Genomic DNA, 25,687 nt, shown 5'->3' on the forward strand with positions numbered 1-25,687 from the left:
TAAGGAGACAGCTGAGTGATCAAAAAGCATCCTGCAGCTAAAACTGTTCACAAGGTAGCTGAAGGGTCAACTTTAGACCATTTTGTGATACTGTTGCAAATAAAGGTTTATTCTGAAATAAACGGTATAGAGAATATTACACAAAAGCGGTTTTGTAATAATTACTACTCTTAGAGACGATTTCTTCAGTTAGTTTCAATTTGGTTGACATGATAAAAGGACAATTATTAATGAATTTCAGAATTAAATAAATTGAAGTTGAAATCCTTTGTTCAGTCACACCATTTTTTTTTCCTTTTTAAAGGATTGTTTGCAATTGTTACTTGACACACCAACTAACATAAGAAAACCCAAAGCAAGAAAGTCATAAAGCTACCTTTTCAATTTGGCACAATTATTACCATAAAATTTAGCAAATACCCTGGAGGTGGTACCCATGTTACATCAAGACCGTGCCTCCTCTTATTACTGTGGAATAAAGGAGGAGGGCAAAAGCGGGAGTGAGATGCCACCGATTTAGCTGTTTTCTTGATTCAGAGGTAATAATGCATGGAGTGAGAAAGAAAAGGGAATAAGAAAAGAGACCAACCCAGGAATAAAGAAGAGATTTTTAAAAAGAAATAAATCAATATTACTGGAACTCCAAGACAATAACGTAAAACAAAGGCTCTAGAAAATAGATGCTCTGTCAAAATTTATATTACTAAAATCATGCAAGAAGTGGAAAACTTGAAAAGACCAATTACTGTAGAATAGATTGGAAAGATGATTAAACAGCTACCATCCATGAAAGTACTAGAACTAGATGATTTCATAGATGAGTTCTGGGAAACATAGATAGCTCCAATCCTACTTGAACTATTACAGATCACAGAAGGGAATCTCCCCGATTTATCTTTTGAAGCTTGCATAACTTGCAAAATATTATAAGTGAAAAGCTATGAATCAATCTCATTTTTGAATAAAGATGTAACAAATGGAAATAAAAATATTAGAATTAGAATTTAATAATTGAAGCAAAGAATAATATATTACAAACACATATGGTATAGCCTAGTAAAGGAAGGTTGGGTTAATATTAGAACATTTATCAACCCAGTTGAATGTATCCAAACTTTTAAGAAGAAGTAATATTACCATATTAATATAGGTTCAAAAACATTTAATAAAATACATTACCATTCTTGATAATTGAAGGAAACTAAATATGGTAAAGACTATTTAATAAATACCAATAGCAATTACACAATAAATAGCAAAATACTAAAATCTTTACATTTAAATTCAGCAACTTGACTGAGATTCCTGCAGTTGCCACTTACATTTAACTGTCTTAGAGAGTCTTATGAATACAATAAGGATATAAAATAAATACTATTAACATTAGACATAAATGAAAAAAGTTTATTTTTTTAAAGATATCACCCAAAAAACTCAAGAGATGCTAGAAAACCTTTATTAATAATTTGAAAATGATAAATATGCCAAAGCAACATATTTTTTCCATTTTAATAATAAGCACTTAGAAGGGGAAAATATTCCATTTACAATTGTTATAAAACATATAAGAGTATATAGAAATAAACTTAACAAGAAAAGTATAAAATCTACATGAAAAAAGCCTACAAAGTCTTACTGAAAATCAAAATAATACAAGATAAATGAAATGGCATACCAACTTGTTGGATGGGGAACCTAAAACTCATAAAGTATCTCTTTCATAAAATTAATTTTTAAAAAAAGTAATTTCAATTATAGTTCTAATAGGCTTAATTTTTTGAATTGAATATAATAATTTTTTTTTTTTTGCGGTACGCGGGCCACTCACCGCTGTGGCCCCTCCCGCTGCGGAGCACAGGCTCCGGATGCGCAGGCTCAGCGGCCATGGCTCACGGGCCCAGCCGCTCTGCGGCACGTGGGACCCTCCCGGACCGGGGCACAAACCCGTGTCCCCTGCATCAGCAGGCAGACTCTCAACCACTGCGCCACCAGGGAAGCCCTGAATATAATAATTTTAAAATTAACATTAAAGAATAGATATTGGAGGATAGCAAAAGAAAATATGAACAGATGGCAGACTTGCTTTACCATCTGTTAGAACACATTATAAACCCATTGTAGTCACTAATTGGGTAGTGACAGAGTACACAAATGAAACAGTGGACTAGAATAGAGAGCTGAGAAAAAAAATCCAGCATATATGATAATTTAATGTAAACAAATAAGATATTTCAATTATTTGGGGAAATAAATGGTGGCACAAATTGTTACCCATTGGAAGAAAATAGTGTTGGTGCCCCATTTGATATTAAAATATGTTCTAGATGAATTAAGAGTTTACTATAAAAAGTAACAATAAATATCTTAGAAGAAAATATAGGAGGGGGGACCTTGAAGATGGCGGAAGAGTAAGACGCGGAGATCGCCTTCCTCCCCACGGATACACCAGAAATACATCCACACGTGGAACAACTCCTACAGAACTCCTACTGAAGGCTGGCAGAAGACCTCAGACCTCCCAAAAGGCAAGAAACTCCCCACGTAACTGGGTAGGGCAAAAGAAAAAACAGAGACAAAAGAATAAGGACGGCACCTGCACCAGTGGGAGGGAGCTGTGAAGGAGGAAAAGTTTCCACACACTAGGAAGCCCCTCCGCGGGCGGAGACTGCGGGAGGCAGAGGGGGGAGTTTCGGGACCGCGGAGTAGTGCACAGCGACGGGTGCGGAGGGCAAAGCGGGGAGATTCCTGCACAGACGATCGGTGCCGACCGGCACTCACCAGCCCGAGTGGCTTGTCTGCTCACCCGCCGGGGCGGGCGGGGCTGCGAGCTGAGGCTCGGGTTTTGGTTTTGGACGGAGCTCAGGGAGAGGACTGGGGTTGGCGGCTTGAACATAGCCTGAAGGGGTTAGTGCACCACGACTAGCCGGGAGGGAGTTCGGGGAAAAGCCTGCACCAGCCGAAGAGGCAAGAGACTTTTTCTTCCCTCTTTGTCTCCTGGTGCGCGAGGAGAGGGGTTTAAGAGCGCTGCTTAAAGGAACTCCAGAGACGGGCGCGAGCCGCGGCTGAGGGCGCGAGCCCCCGAGACGGGCGCGAGCCGCGGCTGAAAGCGCAAACCCCAGAGACGGGCGCGAGCCGCGGCTGAGGGCGCGAGCCCCCGAGACGGGCGCAAGCCGCGGCTGAAAGCGCAAACCCCAGAGACGGGCGCGAGCCGCGGCTAAAACCGCGGACCCCAGAGACGGGCGGGAGACGCTAAGGCTGCTGCTGCCGCCACCAAGGGGCCTGTGTGCGAGCACAGGTCACTCTCCACACCCCTCTTCCGCGGAGCCTGTGCAGCCCGCCACTGCCAGGTTCCCGGGATCCAGGGACAACTTCCCCGGGAGTACGCACGGCGGGTCTCAGGCTGGTGCAACGTCACGCCGGCCTCTGCCGCAACGTCACGCTGCCTCTGCAGCTGCAGGCCCGCCCCGCACGTAGTGCCCCTCCTACCCCCATCCCCCAACCCCCGGCCTGAGTGAGCCGGAGGCCCCGAATCAGCGGCTCCTTTAACCCCGTCCTGGCTGAGCGAAAAAAACAGACGCCCTCCAGCGACCTACACGCAGAGGCAGGGCCAAATCCAAAGCTGAGCTCCTGTGAGCTGTGAAAACAAAGAAGAGAAAGGGAAATCTCTCCCAGCAGCCACAGAAGCAGCGGATTAAAGCTCCACAATCAACTTGATATACCCTGCATCTGTGGAATACCTGAATAGACAAGGAATGATCCCAAATTGAAGAGGTGGAATTTAGGAGCGAAATCTATGATTTTTTTCCCTTTTCCTCTTTTTGTGAAGGTGTACGTGTATGCTCCTGTGTGACATCTAGTCTGTATACTCTAGCTTCCACCATTTGTCCTAGGGCTCTATCCGTCCATGACTTTTTTTTAAAAATTCTTTTTCTTAATAATTAAGTTTAATTGTAATAACTTTATTATACTTTACCTTCGTTCTTTCTTTCCTTCCTTCCCTCCCTCCTTTAGACAACGAATCACCCCAAATTGAGGAGGTGGTCTCAGGGAGCAGGATTTATGATTTTTCCCCCTTTACCTCTTTTTGTGAAGGTGTATGTGTATGCTTCTGTGTAAGATTTTCTCTGTATAGCTTTGCTTCCAACATTTGTCCTAAGGTTCTATCCGTCCCTTTTTTTTTTTTTCTAAATATTTTTTAATTCAATAACTATATTATACTTTATTTTATTTTTACTGTATCATCTTTCTTTCTGTCTTTTTTTCCTTCTTTCCCTCCTTCCTTCCTTCCTCCCTCCCTCCCTCCCTCCCTTCTTTCTTTCCTTCTTTGCTTCTTTCTTCCTTCCTTCCTTTCCTCCTTTCCTTCTTTCTTTCCTCATACTTCTACTAATTCTCTCTACTTTTTCTCCCTTTTATTCTGAGCCGTGTGGATGAAAGGCTCTTGGTGCTCCAGCCAGGAGTCAGGGCTCTGCCTCTGAGGTAGGAGAGCCAACTTCAGGTCACTGGTCAACAAGAGACCTCCCAGCTCCACATAATATTAAACAGCGGAAATCTCCCAGAGACCTCCATCTTAACACCAGCACCCAGCTTCACTCAACGACCAGCAAGCCACAGTGCTGGACAACCTATGCCAAACAACTAGCAAAACAGGAACACAACCCCACCCATTAGCAGAGAGGCTGCCTAAAATCATAATAAGGCCACAGACACCCCAAAACACACCACCAGACGTGAACCTGCCCACTAGAGAGACAAGATCCAGCCTCATCCAGCACAACACAGGCACTAGTCCCCTCCACCAGGAAGCCTACACAACCCACTGAAACAACCTTAGCCACTGGAGACAGACATCAAAAACAACGGGAACTACGAACCTGCAGCCTGCAAAAAGGAGACCCCAAACACAGTAAGATAAGCAAAATGAGAAGACAGAAAAACACACAGCAGATGAAGGAGCAAGATAAAAACCCACCAGACCTAACAAATGAAGAGGAAATAGGCAATCTACCTGAAAAAGAATTCAGAATAATGATAGTAAGGATGATCCGAAATCTTGGAAGTAGAATGGACAAAATGCAAGAAACAGTTAACAAGGACCTACAAGAACTAAAGATGAAACAAGCAACGATGAACAATGCAATAAATGAAATTAAAATCACTCTAGATAGGATCAATAGCAGAATAACTGAGGCAGAAGAACGGATAAGTGACCTGGAAGATAAAGTAGTGGAAATAACTACTGCAGAGCAGAATAAAGAAAAAAGAATGAAAAGAACTGAGGACAGTCTCAGAGACCTCTGGGACAACATGAAACGCACCAACATTCGAATTATAGGGGTTCCAGAAGAAGAAGAAGAAAGAAAGAAAGGGACTGAGAAAATATTTGAAGAGATTATAGTTGAAAACTTCCCTAATATGGGAAAGGAAATAGTTAATCAAGTCCAGGAAGCACAGAGGGTCCCATACAGGATAAATACAAGGAGAAACACGCCAAGACACATATTAATCAAACTGTCAAAAATTAAATACAAAGAAAGCATATTAAAAGCAGCAAGGGAAAAACAACAAATAACACACAAGGGAATCCCCATAAGGTTAACAGCGGACCTCTCAGCAGAAACCCTACAAGCCAGAAGGGAGTGGCAGGACATACTGAAAGTGATGAAGGAGAATAGCCTGAAACCAAGACTACTCTACCCAGCAAGGATCTCATTCACATTTGATGGAGAAATTAAAACCTTTACAGACAAGCAAAAGCTGAGAGAGTTCAGCACCACCAAACCAGCTTTACAACAAATGCTAAAGGAACTTCTCTAGACACGAAACACAAGAGAAGGAAATGACCTATAGTAGCGAACCCAAAACAATATATAAAATGGAAATAGGAACATACATATCGATAATTACCTTAAATGTAAATGGACTAAATGCTCCCACCAAAAGACACAGATTGGCTGAATGGATACAAAAACAAGACCCTTATATATGCTGTCTACAAGAGACCCACTTCAGAACTAGAGACACATACAGACTGAAAGTAAGGGGATGGAAAAAGATATTCCATGCAAATGGAAACCAAAAGAAAGCTGGAGTAGCAATTCTCATATCAGACAAAATAGACTTTAAAATAAGGACTATTAAAAGGGACAAAGAAGGACACTACATAATGATCAAGGGATCGATCCAAGAAGAAGATATAACAATTGTAAATATTTATGCACCCAACATAGGAGCACCTCAATACATAAGGCAAATACTAACAACCATAAAAGAGGAGATCAACAGTAACACATTCATAGTAGGGGACTTTAACACCCCACTTTCACCCATGGACAGATCATCCAAAATGAAAATAAATAAGGAAACACAAGCTTTAAATGATACATTAAACAAGATGGACTTAATTGATATTTATAGGACACTCCATCCAAAAACAACAGAATACACATTTTTCTCAAGTGCTCATGGAACATTCTCCAGGATAGATCATATCTTGGGTCACAAATCAAGCCTTGGTAAATTTAAGAAAACTGAAATTGTATCAAGTATCTTTTCCGACCACAACGCCATGAGACTAGATATCAATTACAGGAAAAGATCTGTAAAAAATACAAACACATGGAGGCTAAACAATACACTACTTAATAATGAAGTGATCACTGAAGAAATCAAAGAGGAAATAAAAAAATACCTAGAAACAAATGACAATGGAGACACAACGACCCAAAACCTATGGGATGCAGCAAAAGCAGTTCTAAGGGGGAAGTTTATAGCAATACAAGCCCACCTTAAGAAGCAGGAAACATCTCGAATAAACAACCTAACCTTGCACCTCAAGCAATTAGAGAAAGAAGAACAAAAAAACCCCAAAGCTAGCAGAAGGAAAGAAATCATAAAAATCAGATCAGAAATAAATGAAAAAGAAATGAAGGAAACGATAGCAAAGATCAATAAAACAAAAAGCTGGTTCTTTGAGAAGATAAACAAAATAGATAAACCACTAGCCAGACTCATCAAGAAAAAAAGGGAGAAGACTCAAATCAATAGAATTAGAAATGAAAAAGGAGAAGTAACAACTGACACTGCAGAAATAAAAAAAATCATGAGAGATTACTACAAGCAACTCTATGCCAATAAAATGGACAATCTGGAAGAAATGGACAAATTCTTAGAAATGCACAACCTGCCAAGACTGAATCAGGAAGAAATAGAAAATATGAACAGACCAATCACAAGCACTGAAATTGAAACTGTGATTAAAAACCTTCCAACAAACAAAAGCCCAGGACCAGATGGCTTCACAGGTGAATTCTATCAAACGTTTAGAGAAGAGCTAACACCTATCCTTCTCAAACTCTTCCAAAATATAGCAGAGGGAGGAACACTCCCAAATTCCTTCTACGAAGCCACCATCACCTTGATACCAAAACCAGACAAGGATGTCACAAAGAAAGAAAACTACAGGCCAATATCACTGATGAACATAGATGCAAAAATCCTCAACAAAATACTAGCAAACAGAATCCAACAGCACATTAAAAGGATCATACACCATGATCAAGTGGGGTTTATTCCAGGAATGCAAGGATTCTTCAATATACGCAAATCTATCAATGTGATAAACCATATTAACAAATTGAAGGAGAAAAACCATATGATCATCTCAATAGATGCAGAGAAAGCTTTCGACAAAATTCAACACCCATTTATGATAAAAACCCTCCAGAAAGTAGGCATAGAGGGAACTTTCCTCAACATAATAAAAGCCATATATGACAAGCCCACAGCAAACATCATCCTCAATGGTGAAAAACTGAAAGCATTTCCACTAAGATCAGGAACAAGACAAGGTTGCCCACTCTCACCACTCTTATTCAACATAGTTTTGGAAGTTTTAGCCACAGCAATCAGAGAAGAAAAGGAAATAAAAGGAATCCAAATCGGAAAAGAAGAAGTAAAGCTGTCACTGTTTGCAGATGACATGATACTATACATAGAGAATCCTAAAGATGCTACCAGAAAACTACTAGAGCTAATCAATGAATTTGGTAAAGTAGCAGGATACAAAATTAATGCACAGAAATCTCTGGCATTCCTATATACTAATGATGAAAAATCTGAAAGTGAAATCAAGAAAACACTCCCATTTACCATTGCAACAAAAAGAATAAAATATCTAGGAATAAACCTACCTAAGGATACGAAAGACCTGTATGCAGAAAATTATAAGACACTGATGAAAGAAATTAAAGATGATACAAATAGATGGAGAGATATACCATGTTCTTGGATGGGAAGAATCAACATTGTGAAAATGACTCTACTACCCAAAGCAATCTACAGATTCAATGCAATCCCTATCAAACTACCACTGGCATTTTTCACAGAACTAGAACAAAAAATTTCGCAATTTGTATGGAAACACAAAAGACCCCGAATAGCCAAAGCAATCTTGAGAACGAAAAAAGGAGCTGGAGGAATAAGGCTCCCTGACTTCAGACTATATTACAAAGCAACAGTAATCAAGACAGTATGGTACTGGCACAAAAACAGAAAGATAGATCAGTGGAACAGGATAGAAAGCCCAGAGATAAACCCACGCACATATGGACACCTTATCTTTGATAAAGGAGGCAGGAATGTACAGTGGAGAAAGGACAGCCTCTTCAATAAATGGTGCTGGGAAAACTGGACAGGTACATGTAAAAGTATGAGATTAGATCACTCCCTAACACCATACACAAAAATAAGCTCAAAATGGATTAAAGACCTAAATGTAAGGCCAGAAAACTATCAAACTCTTAGAAGAAAACATAGGAAGAACACTCTATGACATAAATCACAGCAAGATCCTTTCTGACCCACCTCCTAGAGTAATGGAAATAAAAACAAAAATAAACAAATGGGACCTAATGAAACTTCAAAGCTTTTGCACAGCAAAGGAAACCATAACCAAGACCAAAAGACAACCCTCAGAATGGGAGAAAACATTTGCAAATGAAGCAACTGACAAAGGATTAATCTCCAAAATTTACAAGCAGCTCATGCAGCTCAATAACAAAAATACAAACAACCCCATCCAAAAATGGGCAGAAGACCTAAATAGACATTTCTCCAAAGAAGATATACAGAATGCCAACAAACACATGAAAGAATGCTCAACATCATTAATCATTAGAGAAATGCAAATCAAAACTACAATGAGATATCATCTCACACCAGTCAGAATGGCCATCATCAAAAAATCAAGAAACAATAAATGCTGGAGAGGGTGTGGAGAAAAGGGGACACTCTTGCACTGCTGGTGGGAATGTGAATTGGTTCAGCCACTGTGGAGAACTGTATGGAGGTTCCTTAAAAAACTACAAATAGAATTACCATATGACCCAGCAATCCCACTACTTGGCATATACCCTGAGAAAACCAAAATTCAAAGAGAGTCATGTACCAAAATGTTCATTGCAGCTCTATTTACAATAGCCAGGACATGGAAACAACCTAAGCGCCCATCATCGGATGAATGGATAAAGAAGATGTGGCACATATACACAATGGAATATTACTCAGCCTTAAAAAGAAATGAAATTGAGCTATTTGTAATGAGATGGATAGACCTAGAATCTGTCATACAGAGTGAAGTAAGTCAGAAAGAAAAAGACAAATACCGTATGCTAACACATATATATGGAATTTAAGGGAAAAAAATGTCATGAAGAACCTAGGGGTAAGATAGGAATAAAGACGCAGACCTACTGGAGAACGGACTTAAGGATATGGGGAGGGGGAAGGGTGAGTTTTGACAGGGCGAGAGAGAGTCATGGACATATACACACTAACAAACGTAGTAAGGTAGATAGCTGGGGGGAAGCAGCCGCAAGGCACAGGGATATTAGCTCGGTGCTTTGTGACAGCCTGGAAGGGTGGGATGGGGAGAGTGGGAGGGAGGGAGACGCAAGAGGGAAGACATATGGGAACATATGTATATGTATAGCTGATTCACTTTGTTATAAATCAGAAACTAACACACCATTGTAAAGCAATTATACCCCAATAAAGATGTTAAAAAAAAAAAAAAAAAAAAAAAAAAAGAAAATATAGGAGATTAAATGTGTAGCTGAGAGTGGGTATATCTTTATTACCAAGACAGGAGACTCAGAATCTATAAATATTTTACTAGATAAGAATTTTAAAAATTATTTTGGCCAAAGAGACCAATATAAAAACACATAGTATATGAGAGATTTGAGGAAATTTTCAATACACATTGAAAAATGATGGGTTAATTTCTATAATATCAAAACAACTTAATGTCTATAAATACAAACTGAAAAGGACAAGATAAGTATCTCAAAAAATGTGCAAAGATTTGGACATTCTTCACATTGTAAACTGATTCAACATATTCAAAGAACGATGCAGCCTTATATAATTAAATAGAAAATGTTGATGGTAAGTAAAAGAATAAAATGTATAACAATATACTAGACTTAAAAAAAATGTGTGGACATTGAAAAATTGGAAAATAGATTTAAAAAAATGATAACAGTGCAATTATCTCTGGTTATCAGCATTTTGAATATGTTTTGGTTTCATTTTTATACATTTTTAATTGTTTTTCTGTACCCAAATACCCTTGTCTTTAGTCTTCTCAAGGTTAGTAACTGGCATTACATTCCATCAGTTGCTATTATTCAAGTGTAAAGGTAGAATAATTGTCAGCTTGGTAGAGAATTTACTAAATATTACTAAATATATAAAGTATAAATACATATGCATTTGACAGTATTACATTTTGATTGGGACCATTTCAGAAGCAGCCTTCATGAGATCTTCAGAGATCTGTGGTTATTTGAACCTTCATTGCTAGTGATTTCTTGACTGTTATACCTGTAACACCTGGCAATGAGATCCCTGTAGAGGTGGTCACTGAAATTAAGATGATTCCTGATTCCTGGTTGTGTATGATTTAACATCAAAGCCCCCAGGAACTACTGAATGGGAGTAATAAATTTCTTGTTCTATTAAAGATATATGTATCTTTAAGAGAGAGAGAGAGAGAGAGAACTTTCATATTGTAACATCTTTCCGTGACCTATTACTTACTGCCTATATACTGCCTGTCTTCCCCACAAGAGCTTGGATTTGGTCTTTTCAGTGTTGAATCCACAGTGTCTAAAAGAGTGTCTGGCACAGAGTAAGTGCTAGTCAATATTTGTATAGTGAAAGAACAAAGAATTACTTTTATTAGTTTTGTCAGAAAATAAATCTAGAAAGCTTTCTTGTGTGTTTGTTTTGGAAAACTTTGTCAGTTCACACATTTAGTCTTAAAATTATGTGCATCCAATATTTAAGTTCATCAGGAACTCAAGATTAAACAACCTAATGCATAAGGAAAGCATTACTATTCCCAGGATTGGGATGAAGGAGAGCAGAATACGACACCCCAAAATATGCCGCTTTGGCATATTGATTATTTTGAATTAGTTGAAAGAAATCTCCCATGTAAAGGGTACCCCCTATACCAGGACAAAGAGAGACATTCTTATCACCAGAGATAGGGAATTTACGGCCAAGAAGGCTGTATAAACAAACCTTGTTACTTCATCACTAATTTACTACCCCAATGCAAAACTTCTTTGTCTTATCAATTCTTCAAAAATGCATTGTTTCTTTCTCTAAAAGGCATAAGAACTGCCTGCTTTGGTCACTTCTTTGAGTCTCATATTTTTAATGGATTCCTACAGGTAGAAAATTAAATTTATCTTTCTCCTGTTAATCCATAATTTAATTATTAAACCATCCAAAGAACCTAGAAGGGAAGAAGGGAAAAGTTTTCCTTCTCTACAGACAAGAGAGATTTTTCTTGTGAGTCTGTTGAAAGCAATGCTTTCAACAAAATCTTTACAATGAATCAAGGTCGTAAGTCTGTTTCTCATATAATCACTTAATGTAGGTTAATTGACATATTGCTAAAATGCAATTCAGGAGTAAAAAATATCCTGTGAATGGCAGTGATTTTGAGGTTTTCCTGAAAAGCACTAGGCATGCAGATAATCTATAATACTGGCTAACTGGAGGCCCATGGACTTTAATGGACAGTCCGCTGGTGGTTAGAATGATACCAGGAAGCTGAGAAGTAGACAAGACTTGTACTTGACTAAACCACACACCTAGGCACACAGGTAAGCTAATGAATTTCAACAGCAGAATCATGGTTCTCCGCTACAGAAAATATCAGGTTTACACTTAACAGACAAAAGGACAATTTACGTCCTACAAAATCTACACCATAAAATTTGCTGCATTTCGTTGTAAACTAGACAACTGTTTTGGGTATATGTACTCAAACTGCTTCTTCAGTCATTAAAAAGAAAAACCAAAAAATAAACAAACAAAAAAACACCCGAGAATGCCAAGGCACTGGCTGGTAAACCTTGCAAAATAAACTGGTTATAAAATGTACACATAAGTAATTATATGACATTACTCTATGCATAAGGTAACTATATATAGGCTTGTGAAATATTTGGAGGTTTCTCCCCTAAATGCTGACTGTAATTTTAGAAAAATAGAACCGTTACTACATTTTTGGTACTAATTCTAAACATACCAGGTGTCTAATAAAGGCACTCAGTAAAGGCACTCTTAGTTTAGGATGATAAAATCATGTCATCTACATATTAGATAATATTTACTATTTTTATCTAAAAGTGGTATCAAGTTATTAGGGAACAGTTTATCTGGTCACACCCATGTAACTAATAAGACAATGAAAGTTTAGAACTGAATTCTTAAAATTTTCCCCCAAATTATTCATCTTGCTTTAATCATTGCCTTGTCAAATGACTCCACCATTTCCCAGTCTCTTCTTGAAAACATCTACAAACATATCTGTCATTTCATTTCTCCTTCCCCACCATGTTGCTAGCCATTTAGGACCACTACCTATATAAAACCCTTTAATTGTCTACAGGATGTCTTATATAAACAATTTAGCACGGTCAAGTATTTTCTTCACAACCTGGTCCCTACCTACATATTTAGCCTTACTTTTAATCAGTACAGCCTCTGCGTAGCAGCCATGTGTACCTGATATAAATCAATAAAAATACAATTATATATTTAAACACCTCCATGTCTTCACTTTTGTTACCTTTGCCTGAAATTCTCCCCTCTTCCTGTCTTTTCCATGATATACTACTCATACTTTAAGTCTTAGTTCATGTGTCATTTCGTCTATGAAGCATCTCCTGAACGTTTCCAGCCCCCAGGTGACTTACCCAACCTGTTCTGGGGATCTTGTGATATCCTTTACATATTTCTCTCATAGTATTTATGAAAAGCATTGTGTTTACATGGTTACATTTTTCTTTCCCCCTCTATTAAAATGTAAACATTTGGAGCCTTTGTTTATATGGTGTGCCTTTTGCATAGCATAGTGCTTACTATACAATGGACAATCAATTAATGGCTTTTTAAAGGGTGAAGAGATTCTAACAGTCATTGGCTTTCCACACCTTTGCATAACAAAGCCACCTGCTCAGATCTCACTGAAAATAGGAAATGATTCCAAAGTAACATATGTTTAACGCACTTTAATAGTTATCGTTCCACTTTTGATTCAAAACGGCAAACTGAGCATGCAGCCTGTACAGTATTGCTAAAATTATTAGCAATAAAACATCAGCAGCAGAGCTATTTCTGCCAATTGCTGGAAGAGGAAGACCAGACATTTAAGTGCTGACTAATAAGCAGAGTGGAGCAACTGGCAGTCCAGGATGTGTATGGAGGGGCAGTAGACACAAAGGAAGCTAAACTACTAGGCAGAATTCTTTATAATCTGAGACTGGAAGAAGGAACATGTGAACAAAGGGGAGTGTAAAAGTGGGCTGGAAAACAGAGATAGTTCCTCCACCACCTTTAGAACCAGAAAACCATTTAATCCCCTAGAGAGAAAATGAGATTTTTTTAAATAAGTAAATAAACAGTTATAATACATAATAACTATTAAATGAAATTATCTGGGGATAACAAAGTCAAATGTTCAAAAGCATAGAAAATCATCAAGATGATAGATACATACAAAGTCCAGAGTTGAAGGTATTTGTGCTTTCAAATCAAAAGGGCCTACAAAATTTTCAGTTAGGTCCACACTTAAACACCTCATTTGGAAATGGTAAGACAACACGCATGAAATGAATATTTCAAGAATTTTTAAAAAGTTATCTATGAATGAAGAACAGATCAATATCAGACTTCCCATGAGTAACACTGCTTCCTAGAATACAATTGAACAATTACTTCAGTGCTTGAAGGAAAATTAATTCTCACCCCTGAATTCGTCCTCTAGTAAACCTATTACTCAAGTGTAAAGATAGAATAAACTCAGAAAGCTTACCTCGTGAACATGTTTTTTCAGGAATTTGGGTGAAGAGTATCATAAAGAAAATATGTAGGATCTAAGAAAGCTTGAATCTAACTCGGGGGGTGCAGAGCAGGGAAGATGGATTGTAATAGGCCTGGAGAGTCACCAATTTAGACAGGAGAGGATAGGGTACTGAGAGGGAAGTCTCCAGGGAAGAAGAGCCTAGCCTAAAAACAAAAAGCCACATTTAAAATCATGGTCAAATCTAAAGAAAATGGTCTAAATTCAAACAGGAAAGCAGTGGGTTTCCAAAATACAAATAGAATAAGAATTAGAAATATACTTAGGATACACTTCTTAAAAAAGCCTTTTTCTTACGTTCAAGAATAAAAGAAAGGCAAACTCTAGTGGATGGGGGAGGGGGATTTGGGGGGTAGGGGCTGTCAAAACAAAGTGTGATCCAAAAATAAACTCCAGTAAAATGATTTTGCTTTTACAGACCCTCTGAGATGTCTATATATAGACCACAGAAGAACTATAAAGAGACTAGGAACAGCTGGAGAAGGGTAAGACTTTTATTTTAAGTCTAATTTTACATTTTGATTTTTAAAATTCTGCATAAATTAATATGATTTTTTTTATTTTAGGAAAGAAATAATACACATATGTGTGTGTGTGTGTATATATATATATATATATATATATATATATATATATATCTCACGTCTCCTTTCAAAATTTTTTCCCAAAAATTATTAGATGACTTACAAATAGGAACTTAGATTGTTAAAATGTAATTACTTATATTTGTCACATTCTATAAATCTTTAGTCACAGTCTAACATCAGAATGTGAGCACAAAGTTATCTTCTTGTAGAAAAAATGGCCCACAATTCCCTAAGGGAACACATCCTTTCGAGAATAAATTGCATTCACCATGTTGCATTATTACATTTATTTTAGGACTACAAGCTAAATCCATAAAACTTGTAATGATGTTTTGTTTTTTGTTTTTTCCCTTCCAGGCTTATGGGAAAAGAGTTAGTTTCACGATTACTCTAAGTCATTAGAAGCAATGTTAATTTACTACTATCTCAAGTCTTTTCATCTCTAATCTACATTGATTTTCTGTCCTGAACAGAAAGTGTGCATTTTTAATGCTTTAGCTGCAATACATTTTCTTTTGGGTAGTTTTTTTCCTGCAAAAAGTGAAGACTCAAAACAACTGCTTAAACATAGCTTAATAATTTCTTAGACATGACTGAAAAGAGTACACAAATTTTTAGGGAGGTAACGTTACTAGAGTGAAAGAAGCATATGACCTGGAAATAGGGCCTAGAACCTACTCCTCATTTATTGCTGTTGGTTATAGTATCCATGGGGACCTGAGCTCCTTGAACACTTAAAATTCAAATCATGGCTGATTATCAGTACATAGTAAATTCCAAAAATGTAGTCTTTTTTTTTTTTGTCACACAAATTGAGTTTGTGACTATTTGCTTTTACAGACCCTCTGAAGAGTCTATACATTTCCCGAATCGCCGTAACAGAATGTTTTTACAAAATAGATCTTAGCTTTCTTTTCTGGTGCTCCAGGCACCTTGTGGCCCTCAAGACTTGCCCAGGATGACATGGGGATCCTTTCCTTTTAGTATACTGGCTCAAGGAAAAGCAAAATCAAGGAAGTCAATGCAGGTGTTGATTTGTCTGAAGCTGTCTCATTACTGTCTCTGTATGCTGTGCCCTCCCTCCATGGAGAGAAGGATGTGTGTCAATTCACAAAGCAATACTCATTGACAAGTACATATTAATACTTTAAAAAAATAACTGTAGAAAAAAACAAACAAAAAACCAAAAAAGCGCGGCCCAAATTGAGGAACAAAAGTTTAGTGCTCAGCAACAATCTGAAATCAGCCATCTGAAACCTTAATATGCAAACTAAAAGTAGTATTCAATTCTTCATTATTTTGGAAGAATGAGTAGGGATCTATTGACAGTCTAATAGTTCATTATTTTTAAAACCCAAGGAATGAAGATTCACGAACACTGGCTTTTCTTTCTAACCATCACAGCCCTGCTTCCTGAAATTAGCTTTAACCACGTTATTTTAATCTCTTGATTTTTTGGTAACAAAATAGGAAACCAATCCCAATTTTTCCCACTCATTTAATTTTGGATTAGCTATTATAGTTTTTCATGGAAAAACTCTTCAATAGGTACAATAATATACATACATATTTTTGGTATATAATATGGGTGTTTTTTCGGTTACATAGAAACAAACTCTCCCATCAGTTATTGGAAGCTCTTTGCAAATAAATGTGGAAAGAGATACTTTTGTTCTTAATTAATATATATATAATATATTATACATAATTATATATATTGTATATAATTATATATAATATATAATTTAATATATATTAGAGGTAAATTATGCTATATATGCATATGTACATATGCATACATATGAATTACCATTATTAAAATGCTGATTGCCATAATAAAATTTTTTTTAAATACCATTCTAATTCACTATTTCTGGAACTTAAGGATTCCCTATGATATTGTTCTTCTGCAAAAATATCCATCGCTAAAGGATGTTCTTAATTCTTGAGAAATAAGGTCATTTCCTCACTAAATACAGAGCTAAAAACATAATCCTTGATATAGGGATGGCAGAGCACAATTTAAAATCTAAATGATCTTCAAACTGCAAATGCCATGATGGATTTTGGATTTGCCAATAACTTAACAAAACCTGTTTTCATTTGTCAGATAAATTGTGGCCCTCTGAGCTGTGCACCTAAAAGACAGTTCAGTACAATGGTTAAGAGAAAGGGTTTGGTTAAGAGCATGGGTCCACATCCTGACTCTGCTATTTCCTAGTCATATCAGTTTGAACAAAAATTTTATAAAGTTAATGTGAGTTCTGTAGGATTTGTAGAGGAAGGTATCTAGTAGAATCTGTGGATAGTAATGGAAGTGGTAAGAAAAAAAGAAACATGATTCTTATAAATATTACTGTGATTTTGGTATGCCGTCCTCTTCTCTGTTTTTATGAAATCTGAGTAATGGATTTTTAGCTATTTTGAATTTATTTCTAGTTTTGGGATGAGTTTCATCGACCAAGCCAGTGGTTCCAAGCTCTATAAATTATTCTTTTTTCTTTCAAAAATAACTTGGTTAAATAGAGAGAAACAAAGCAAGGGAGGGAGGGAAGGAAGGAAGGAGAAGGAAAAAAAGGAAAGAAGGAAGGAAGAAAGGAAGGAAAGAAGGAAGGGAGGGAGGAAGGAATGGAGGGAGGAGAAAAAAAATTGAGAGTTATGGCAACATGTCTTGTGGCAATATCTCCAAACAAATTGCTATGCCTTCACCAGGTAGGAACCTACACACTCCTCAGATTATTTTAGACAGTTTAAAGCAGTGCAACTCATTAACATTTTTGGTCATTAACTAATAACCACTGGATATCTCGAATCATGTTCTGCTTGCCAGTGTCTTTAGCCCAAATGAAGATGCATTTGGCAATTCCATTTATGACATAAGCTAATTCTTTCATGGGAGCCATTTGTATGTATTTATGTATGAATTATTCCACCAGAATTAATCTGGCCTTTTCTTTGGGACTCTCGATGCTATAGAGAATTATACAGTACAGACGATTTCTATGGATTCTTGCTTCAGATTTCCTTTGCTTGGAATTGAAAGCAGCTATTTAATTTTACTTCAACATATTATATTCCTTGAAATGACAGAGGCCCACAAAGGGTATTAACGAGTTCTTGTCCTAATTAACTGTTTTAAATTTTTAAATTTTTCTTCTTTGCTCTTATGAAATAGAAGACTAGTAGAGGAAAAAAACTCATTACCAGTGCTATTTAAATTTTATTGGTTGCTACTGTGCTCAGTGTTTCAGAGGATGTCCACATGCTTTTTTTTGAGGGGGGGTAGTTTTCAATTAAACAATAAAATGTCCCATCAATAAACTGAAACTCTTTACAAATAGCAAATGTGGAAAGGTATACTTTTTCCTTAGACTCTATTTCAGGGCATCTGCCTTTTTCTTTTAGCAAAATTAGCCCTAAGGATAATGAAGACATCATCACACTTTTCAAAATGAAATTTAAAGCAATAGAGGATATCACGAAGGGAAAGGGAGTTAATTTTAATAAGAGAAAAGTAATAAAAATCAAAATGAAATTGATATTTAAAGGGTAAATACCTTTACTATGTGATCCAAATATAAAAATTGTTATGATAAACACCTCTATGGAAAAAAATGAGCAAACACAAAATGACAGTCCCTCGAAAAGGAAATAAAAATGGTTAATGAATATATGAAAAAGCTCAACTCAGTAAAATAAGAAATGCTATAAAAAATGACACATTTTCTCCTAGTAGATTAAAAAATATGAGAACAGATAATATTCAGGGTTAGCAAGAGTGCAGAGAAATACACTCTGCTGTACACTGGTGGGAGGATAATTCAATAAATGATTTTGGATCAGTAATTATCAATTATATAACAAAAAACTTAAAATTGTTCATATTATTTAGTTATATCTAGGTATTTCTCCTAAGGACTGAAATCAGAAATGAAGATGAGGGTATTTTTTTATGGAGATGATTATAGGGAAATATGTATCATAAAAACATGAAAATAGTATAATGTATAATAATATATAATATACCCATAAGATACAGCATATATTATGTTTTATAGTATAATATATAATAATAGATATAAAGGTTAAATGAACAATGAAATAGCCATATGAATTCCAAAATTGATGTCACATTACATAAAAAAAATACACGAGATGTAGCATAATCAGATAATTTCAGTTGCACATACGTGAAGGAAATGTGCAAAAACATCAATAAGTTTCACTTGTGAAATTATGAAAGTGCTTATCTCTATTTTTATACTAAATTGTTTTCTATTTCAATATAAAATGACAAATATAGAAATCATAAAGGCTTACATTTTTAGGGGAGAGGAAAAGAAATTTCATTGTCAATATTTAAGTCTCCAGAGTACAGAGAGCCTATGGAAATTTCTTAACTGCAACAGTACAGTGTTGTTAGTTACAGCTTGTCTGATAACTGTAGGAAGTTATCAGATCTTCCAGTTACCAGGAAGATTCCTGCTAAACTCAGATCCTTCATTGACCAGAATTTCTGTCATCTATGATTCCATTCAAGTTTCTTTTAATTAAAATTCCTTTTATCAGACTTCCCTGGTGATGCAGTGGTTAAGAATCCTCCTGCCAATGCAGGGGACATGGGTTCGAGCCCTGGTCCAGGAAGATCCCACATGCCACGGAGCAACGAAACCCATGCGCTGCAACTACTGAGCCTGCACTCTAGAGACTGCGTGCCACAACTACTGAGCCCACACGCCACAACTACGGAAGCCCAGGTGCCTAGAGCCCATGCTCCACAACCACAACAAGAGAAGCCACCACAGTGAGAAGCCTGTGCACTGCAACGAAGAGTAGCCCCCACTCGCTGCAAGTAGAGAAAGCTCACATGCAGCAATGAAGATCCAACGCAGCCAAAAAATAAAAATTTCTTTTATCATCTTTAGGCAAATTGAAATTTTTGACTCCATTTTTATGGCAAATTCTCTATTTTCCTGAATCAAACTTTTGACCTTCAACATGACATCATGCCACTAGATCCATGAATTTGGTGTACAGAAATGGTTTGTTATACAGAAATTACAGAGAATAGATAACTAGAACAGAAATGAGTGGTACTGTGACACAAACCTAAAACACACAGCATTAATTTTGAGACAAGGTGGCAGCTGGAGACCAGAAGGGCAGTGAGAAGAATCAGTGAAAACAGGAAAAACAGTAAAGAAATTGTTTTTGAGGACTGGAGAAAAGAGGACTCACAATAATTATTATTGGAACAATAAGCTTAACTATTGCCTGAAATAAATTTGAAGATAAAAAATATACCTATAAACTTATGGATCTGGCTAAAGGGATATCCAAGCAAACAGTTGACAGTGTTATTTGTAATCTTTTAGCCATACATAACATGGTATTATAAGAGAGATGAGCTAAAGAAAGAACAATTCAGTTTTCAAGTAGAATTTAGAAGATATATTGCTAACTCAAGACTTTCTGGGTTGGAAAATAAAAGTTTCACATTTACAGCATCTCCAGCTGGCAAAAGATTTTCCAAGTTAAGACACTGTTTCAAGAAAAAGAACAGATTAAGGATTCTGTCTGCAAGACAAGATCAAATCAAAGATGTAGCGCTAAGACACAGTGTTAAGACCTCAGAAAGATTTCAGAGATCCTCTCAATTATATAAAAGTTCTACATCTTAAATGTGTCCCACAGTATCCTAACTCTTATGTTACACTAGAGAGAGTGTCCTGTCTTGAAAACACAGGACACTGTCTCTAGTGGGTATGTATTTTATTGAAGAGGATTGATAGGGACAGAATAAAGGGACAAAGTAGGTGATTAAACAGTTAATCCCACTAGGGGATTGTAAGTAGAGAAAAAAAGTATGGGAGACCCCCATAAGTTAATGATCATTCAAGAAAGCAGGTTTGCTTAACCACAAAACCATGAGGCTTGTTTAGCAACAAAACCATGCAACAGAAGCATGAGACATGCCCCCAAACAATAAACAATGATGGCATGAGACCCACATCCTGCCCAAGGAGCTTAGTAGGTTAATGATTCCTAGGACACACTCCTCTGCACACACTAAAAACAAAAATATAGAGAAAAGGTAACATTATACTAAAACGTGAGATGATTTACCATTTTTAGCACATGTTACCACCTTTTTTGCTCATTTCCATTGCACCACCGACAGTCCTGGCTTGACCAGGTAGGGACAAGAAAACTCCCCCACACAACATGGAGGAGGAGCTGATGATAGAAGCTTGCCATCTACTCAAGAATGAGGAAGAAGGTGGTCTTCTCTCCCTACCCACTTTTCCTTTGATTATAAAACTGTAGCCCAGTAAATTCGTGGCATGGCACCCTCTCGCCCGCTTGCTTGTAAGCTTCACAGGTCTCCCATTCTAATAAATCACTTCTTATCTATCAATTTGCCTCTCGCTGAATTCTTTCTGCACTGAGGCATAAAGAACCAGAGCTCCTCGGAGCACCCCCCCCCCCGCCCCCGCACAGAATGCCACCTACTGGTTTCGGGATGGAATTAGAATTTGGTACACAGAAATATCACACAAAAAAATTTAAGAGTTGTAGCAGCTTAAAATAAAAGTGGCGGAAAGAGTTCAACCAATAGCTTACAACACCATGCTCTATTTTAAATTGCCTATCAGGCTATTTCTAGTATATACAGTTCAGTATTATTTTCAAATGATAATAAGCATAAAATTATTATAGCTAACATTTACTGAGCACTTTTTAAATACCAAGCATTGTGCCGAGATCATTTATAGAATATCCCACTAACTCCTCAAAAAAAAAAAAAAAAAAAACCAAAAACAAACACAAAAAACCTTTTAAACTGTTCAAACATTTTGATCCACACCTAGATTTTCATTCCAGGAACTTTATCACAAAAAAGAGATGACATATTTATATGGTGATACTCAGAGCAACTCTATTTATTAGAATAAAATCATGGAGAAGCCTCAAAGTCTAATGAAAGAGGAAAGTTAAATTGAGAATCTTTCACATGATGGCTTATAATGTATCAATTGAAGCATATGAGTCACTATAACTATTGCTTTCATTTTTAATGTAAAAAATCTAAGGATTGGTCAGGTTATGCTGTCCAAAGTCACACAGAAATTGGTAGATGAAAGATTTCAACCCTGGAATTATGACTTCAGAAAGCCCACTCTCAAGCACTGTACCACCTTCCTTATATTGGATCAAATTACAATTTATAAAAGAAAGTAAACACTACTATTATATCTTATGCATTGAGAAACTTCACTCTGCAATAGAACACATCCTACTTGTAATCTTGTGAAAAGTATTACAAGATTTACAGGGAAACACACCCTTAGAGGTGACATACACTCATTTCTGGGTATGTTCCCAGAGGAGAAGACTATGGGCTTCTGACTCAGCCTTAGCCAGACAGTGGATATCTTGATCCCAGCTGCCACCACATTGCCTGTTTCAGTGCCAATGAGCTTTATCTGGGTCCCAGATGACAGAGAGAGAACAGGTCATAGGAGGGCATCTTTTATGTTAAGGAGGCTTTCGTGAAACCTGAGAAGGCCTGCTGGTTTGTGTTGAATAAGGCAGATATTTAGCTACACTGTCTTATATAAATGCCTTTACCAAACTTTTGCTTTATAATTTAAAATAAATGCCTATAGATTTTTGCTTTGTCAAAAACAGAAGAAATAGAGAAAAATGATGACACTAAAAAAATCTACATTAATGAAGAGCTATAGCTAAGATCTGAGGCACATACAAGAGTAAAAGATCTTGTTATGGTTCCCATAGCAACTGCAACACAGTTGCATTTCACTTTTATGTTAAGTACGTTTAACTTGAGTGGGAATGCAAAATACTTTCTCTGAGCCAAAAAGAGAATTATGGAGAACACAGAGGCCATGTTCCAGACTATTCTGGCTTTCAAGTATGTCAAATATTAACCCTAATATGTATTAACATTTTCCCATCAATACTATATGTTCATTTGTATTGATTTTAAACTACCTTTCTTCAATTTATAAAATATAATTATCTAAAATGGGAAGAAGTCCCATTAAAATCTGTTAAATCAGAAACCATGACTTTACAATTCATACATATAGGGGCACTGTCCTGCTTGTAATTATAAGAGAATATTGGCTGAAAGTACAATCTATGAAAATACAGTCTGATTCCATTCACTGCCAAGTGTTTTAAGCTTGACATTTTTAATTACTGTAGATATAATCTGAAACTATATAAACAAACACATGGTGCTTTAAGCAAAGGATATACATAAAAATTTTCAAGACATTTGTAGTTTGCATATTTTTCTCTATTTCAATAATAAAAAGCAGGGAGGGTACTTACTCCTGTTATGTAACGAGGTCTATATTGAATAGTTCCAAATAAACCAAGAATGACGATAATAATATGTACAAAATTTGCCAGGATAGGTGCCCACTGATATCCAAGGAAGTCAAATATTTGCCTCTCCAGCACACAAACCTAGAAGAGCAAAACAGGATATATAGATAAGCACAGAGATGAGAGAAAATAAAGGATCACACCGACATTATAGTTAGCAATTGTAACTGTGTTACCATATCTGGCATTTGTCTTTAACAGTGAGAAAGACATTTTTAGGTATATTTCAAAGGAAGACTATGGAAGCCGTGGATCCAGAGACAGGTACAATCCTTTCAGGGATGATTTTATGGAGACATCAAGTAGTATTCGCAGGATGTCATCTGTGCAGTCACAGGATAAATTATATTGTCATATGCACTGTCAAACACTTGAAGTCATCAACCAGCAAGTTCGGGAAATGATGTCCACACCAAGGGCTTGTTGTTAGGATCTGCTCAAATGTCACTGTATAAGTTGGGAATAGAGCAAAGGGGGTTGATGGAGAGGAAAAAGAATTCTTCGGCAAGTCAAGAGACCAGGTTCTGGATGTCGACCTGCCACTAGGCAGCTGTAGTGCCCCAGGTAAGTCATTTCCTTCCTCTGGGAGTCTGATTTGATTACTCATTTGTAAAATGTAAGACTTTGACTAATGTCTAGGGTCCTTCTAACTTTAATAGTACTAGAATATAAATCAAATGTGACTTTAAAAAAAATCATATCCAGTTACCTATAGTAACCAGGAAAAAGAAGGGCCCTGAAAGAAACTTAAAACAATTTTTTATTTTAAAAAATAAAAATAAAGCATCACTGTTATAAAAACAAGAAACTTAAGGCATTTGAAATTCTTCCATATTCGTCTGTGTTTACAAGTTTACAATTAAGTCATATGTAAACAGTGGGGGAATAAAAGCAAAACCAATCAACCAACCAACTCACCGACCAACCAAACAACACCCTGAGATTGGTCAGTAGTCCAGAAGTGCCACTTTATATTGACAAGTGAAACCTGAATAGCTGACAAGCCTCTCATCAGATCTAACAAAGCAAAAGGGAATGGTGTGAATTAAACTCAGCTTTATTTTTCCTGCCTGCCCTCAGGTGGAATGATAACAAACTGTCTGTTCCTAGTAAAACACTGTAAAAGGACCTGATGTTAAGCACGGAGATTCAACAATTGTTTTTCAATGAACTTTTAAAGGAAAATGATTTTAAAACCCCTAAGTCACTAACTATGCTTTATCACACTGCTTTAATGATATTTCTTTTCAGAAGGACACACTAACTCTTCAAACAGACGGTTTGCTTTTAAATTAAATACCTGTAGCCTAGGTTTGAAGACTTCTTGAATGACCATTATTCCCACTGCAGTTATTTAAGTGACAGCACATTTTCTTATCAGGCATTGAAGGAGAAAATAAACTCATGACAACTGTTTGCATGACACCTCTATTTCCTAAGACACACCAGGTACCATGTTACGTTGTAACAGTAATAGTCCAGCCTAAACAAATCTTAAGTTTCACTTAGTCCTGGCAGTGAATAAAAAAAAAAAAAAAGAGAGGATCTAGGTCCAGGTCTGTTCTATGCTACATATTCTAAATCCAAAATACCCACCAGAGTCCCAGCAGTGGAATTCAATATTCTGATTGATTAACAAACAGACTGTCATGGAATATGCACATAACCCAAGCCTCATACACTTTGAACTGTCTCCTGATGAAACATTCCTTCAATTGTTATCATGCAGTCAACACTCCTTATAAAGGAGGCCCATTTGTGACGTTAAGCAATATTACGTATGCCTTGCTGGAATTCATCAACATTACCAAAAGATAAGTGGTTGTTCTCAGCATTGCTAATTGTCTATATAAAAGCTCCCTCTAACACAGAACTCTCTTCTCTTTATCCTATGAATAAACAGTAAGTACAAATGTAAAACAGCAGCAAGAAGAATTTAAACTCTATAAATTTTGAGCATCATAACTGTAGGGACACAGCAGGGAAAAGGTATAGAGGATGAAGTGCATCCGTCAAACAGTGGGAAATCCCCCAATAAATGCTCCAATCATGGAAGAAAAGAGCAAGTACCATCGTTAATTATAACAAATATATAGAGAATAATATACTCACTAAGTCTGCAAGGCTAAAATTGCATCAACATTTATCAGTCTTCTTTTATGACAGAACTAATGGTTTCACCAAACATTACTTATGAGGTTATGCAGACTGAACAAGCTAATGTGCAGTTCTTCACTTA

General features: G+C 36.7%; 1 protein-coding gene across 1 annotated transcript in view; it reads right to left on the reverse strand.

Moving 5' to 3' along the window:
- Nucleotides 1–25,687, reverse strand: part of NKAIN2 (sodium/potassium transporting ATPase interacting 2) — a 1,007,037-nt gene that overhangs the window by 517,495 nt on the left and 463,855 nt on the right. Inside the window, exon 3 of the mRNA XM_032651214.1 lies at nucleotides 23,392–23,529. Within this exon, the coding sequence (XP_032507105.1) occupies nucleotides 23,392–23,529 (138 nt within the window). The remainder of the gene's footprint in view (nucleotides 1–23,391; nucleotides 23,530–25,687) is intronic.

The sequence above is a fragment of the Phocoena sinus genome, chromosome 12 (assembly GCF_008692025.1).
Source record: "Phocoena sinus isolate mPhoSin1 chromosome 12, mPhoSin1.pri, whole genome shotgun sequence".
Taxonomy (NCBI): Eukaryota; Metazoa; Chordata; class Mammalia; order Artiodactyla; family Phocoenidae; genus Phocoena; species Phocoena sinus.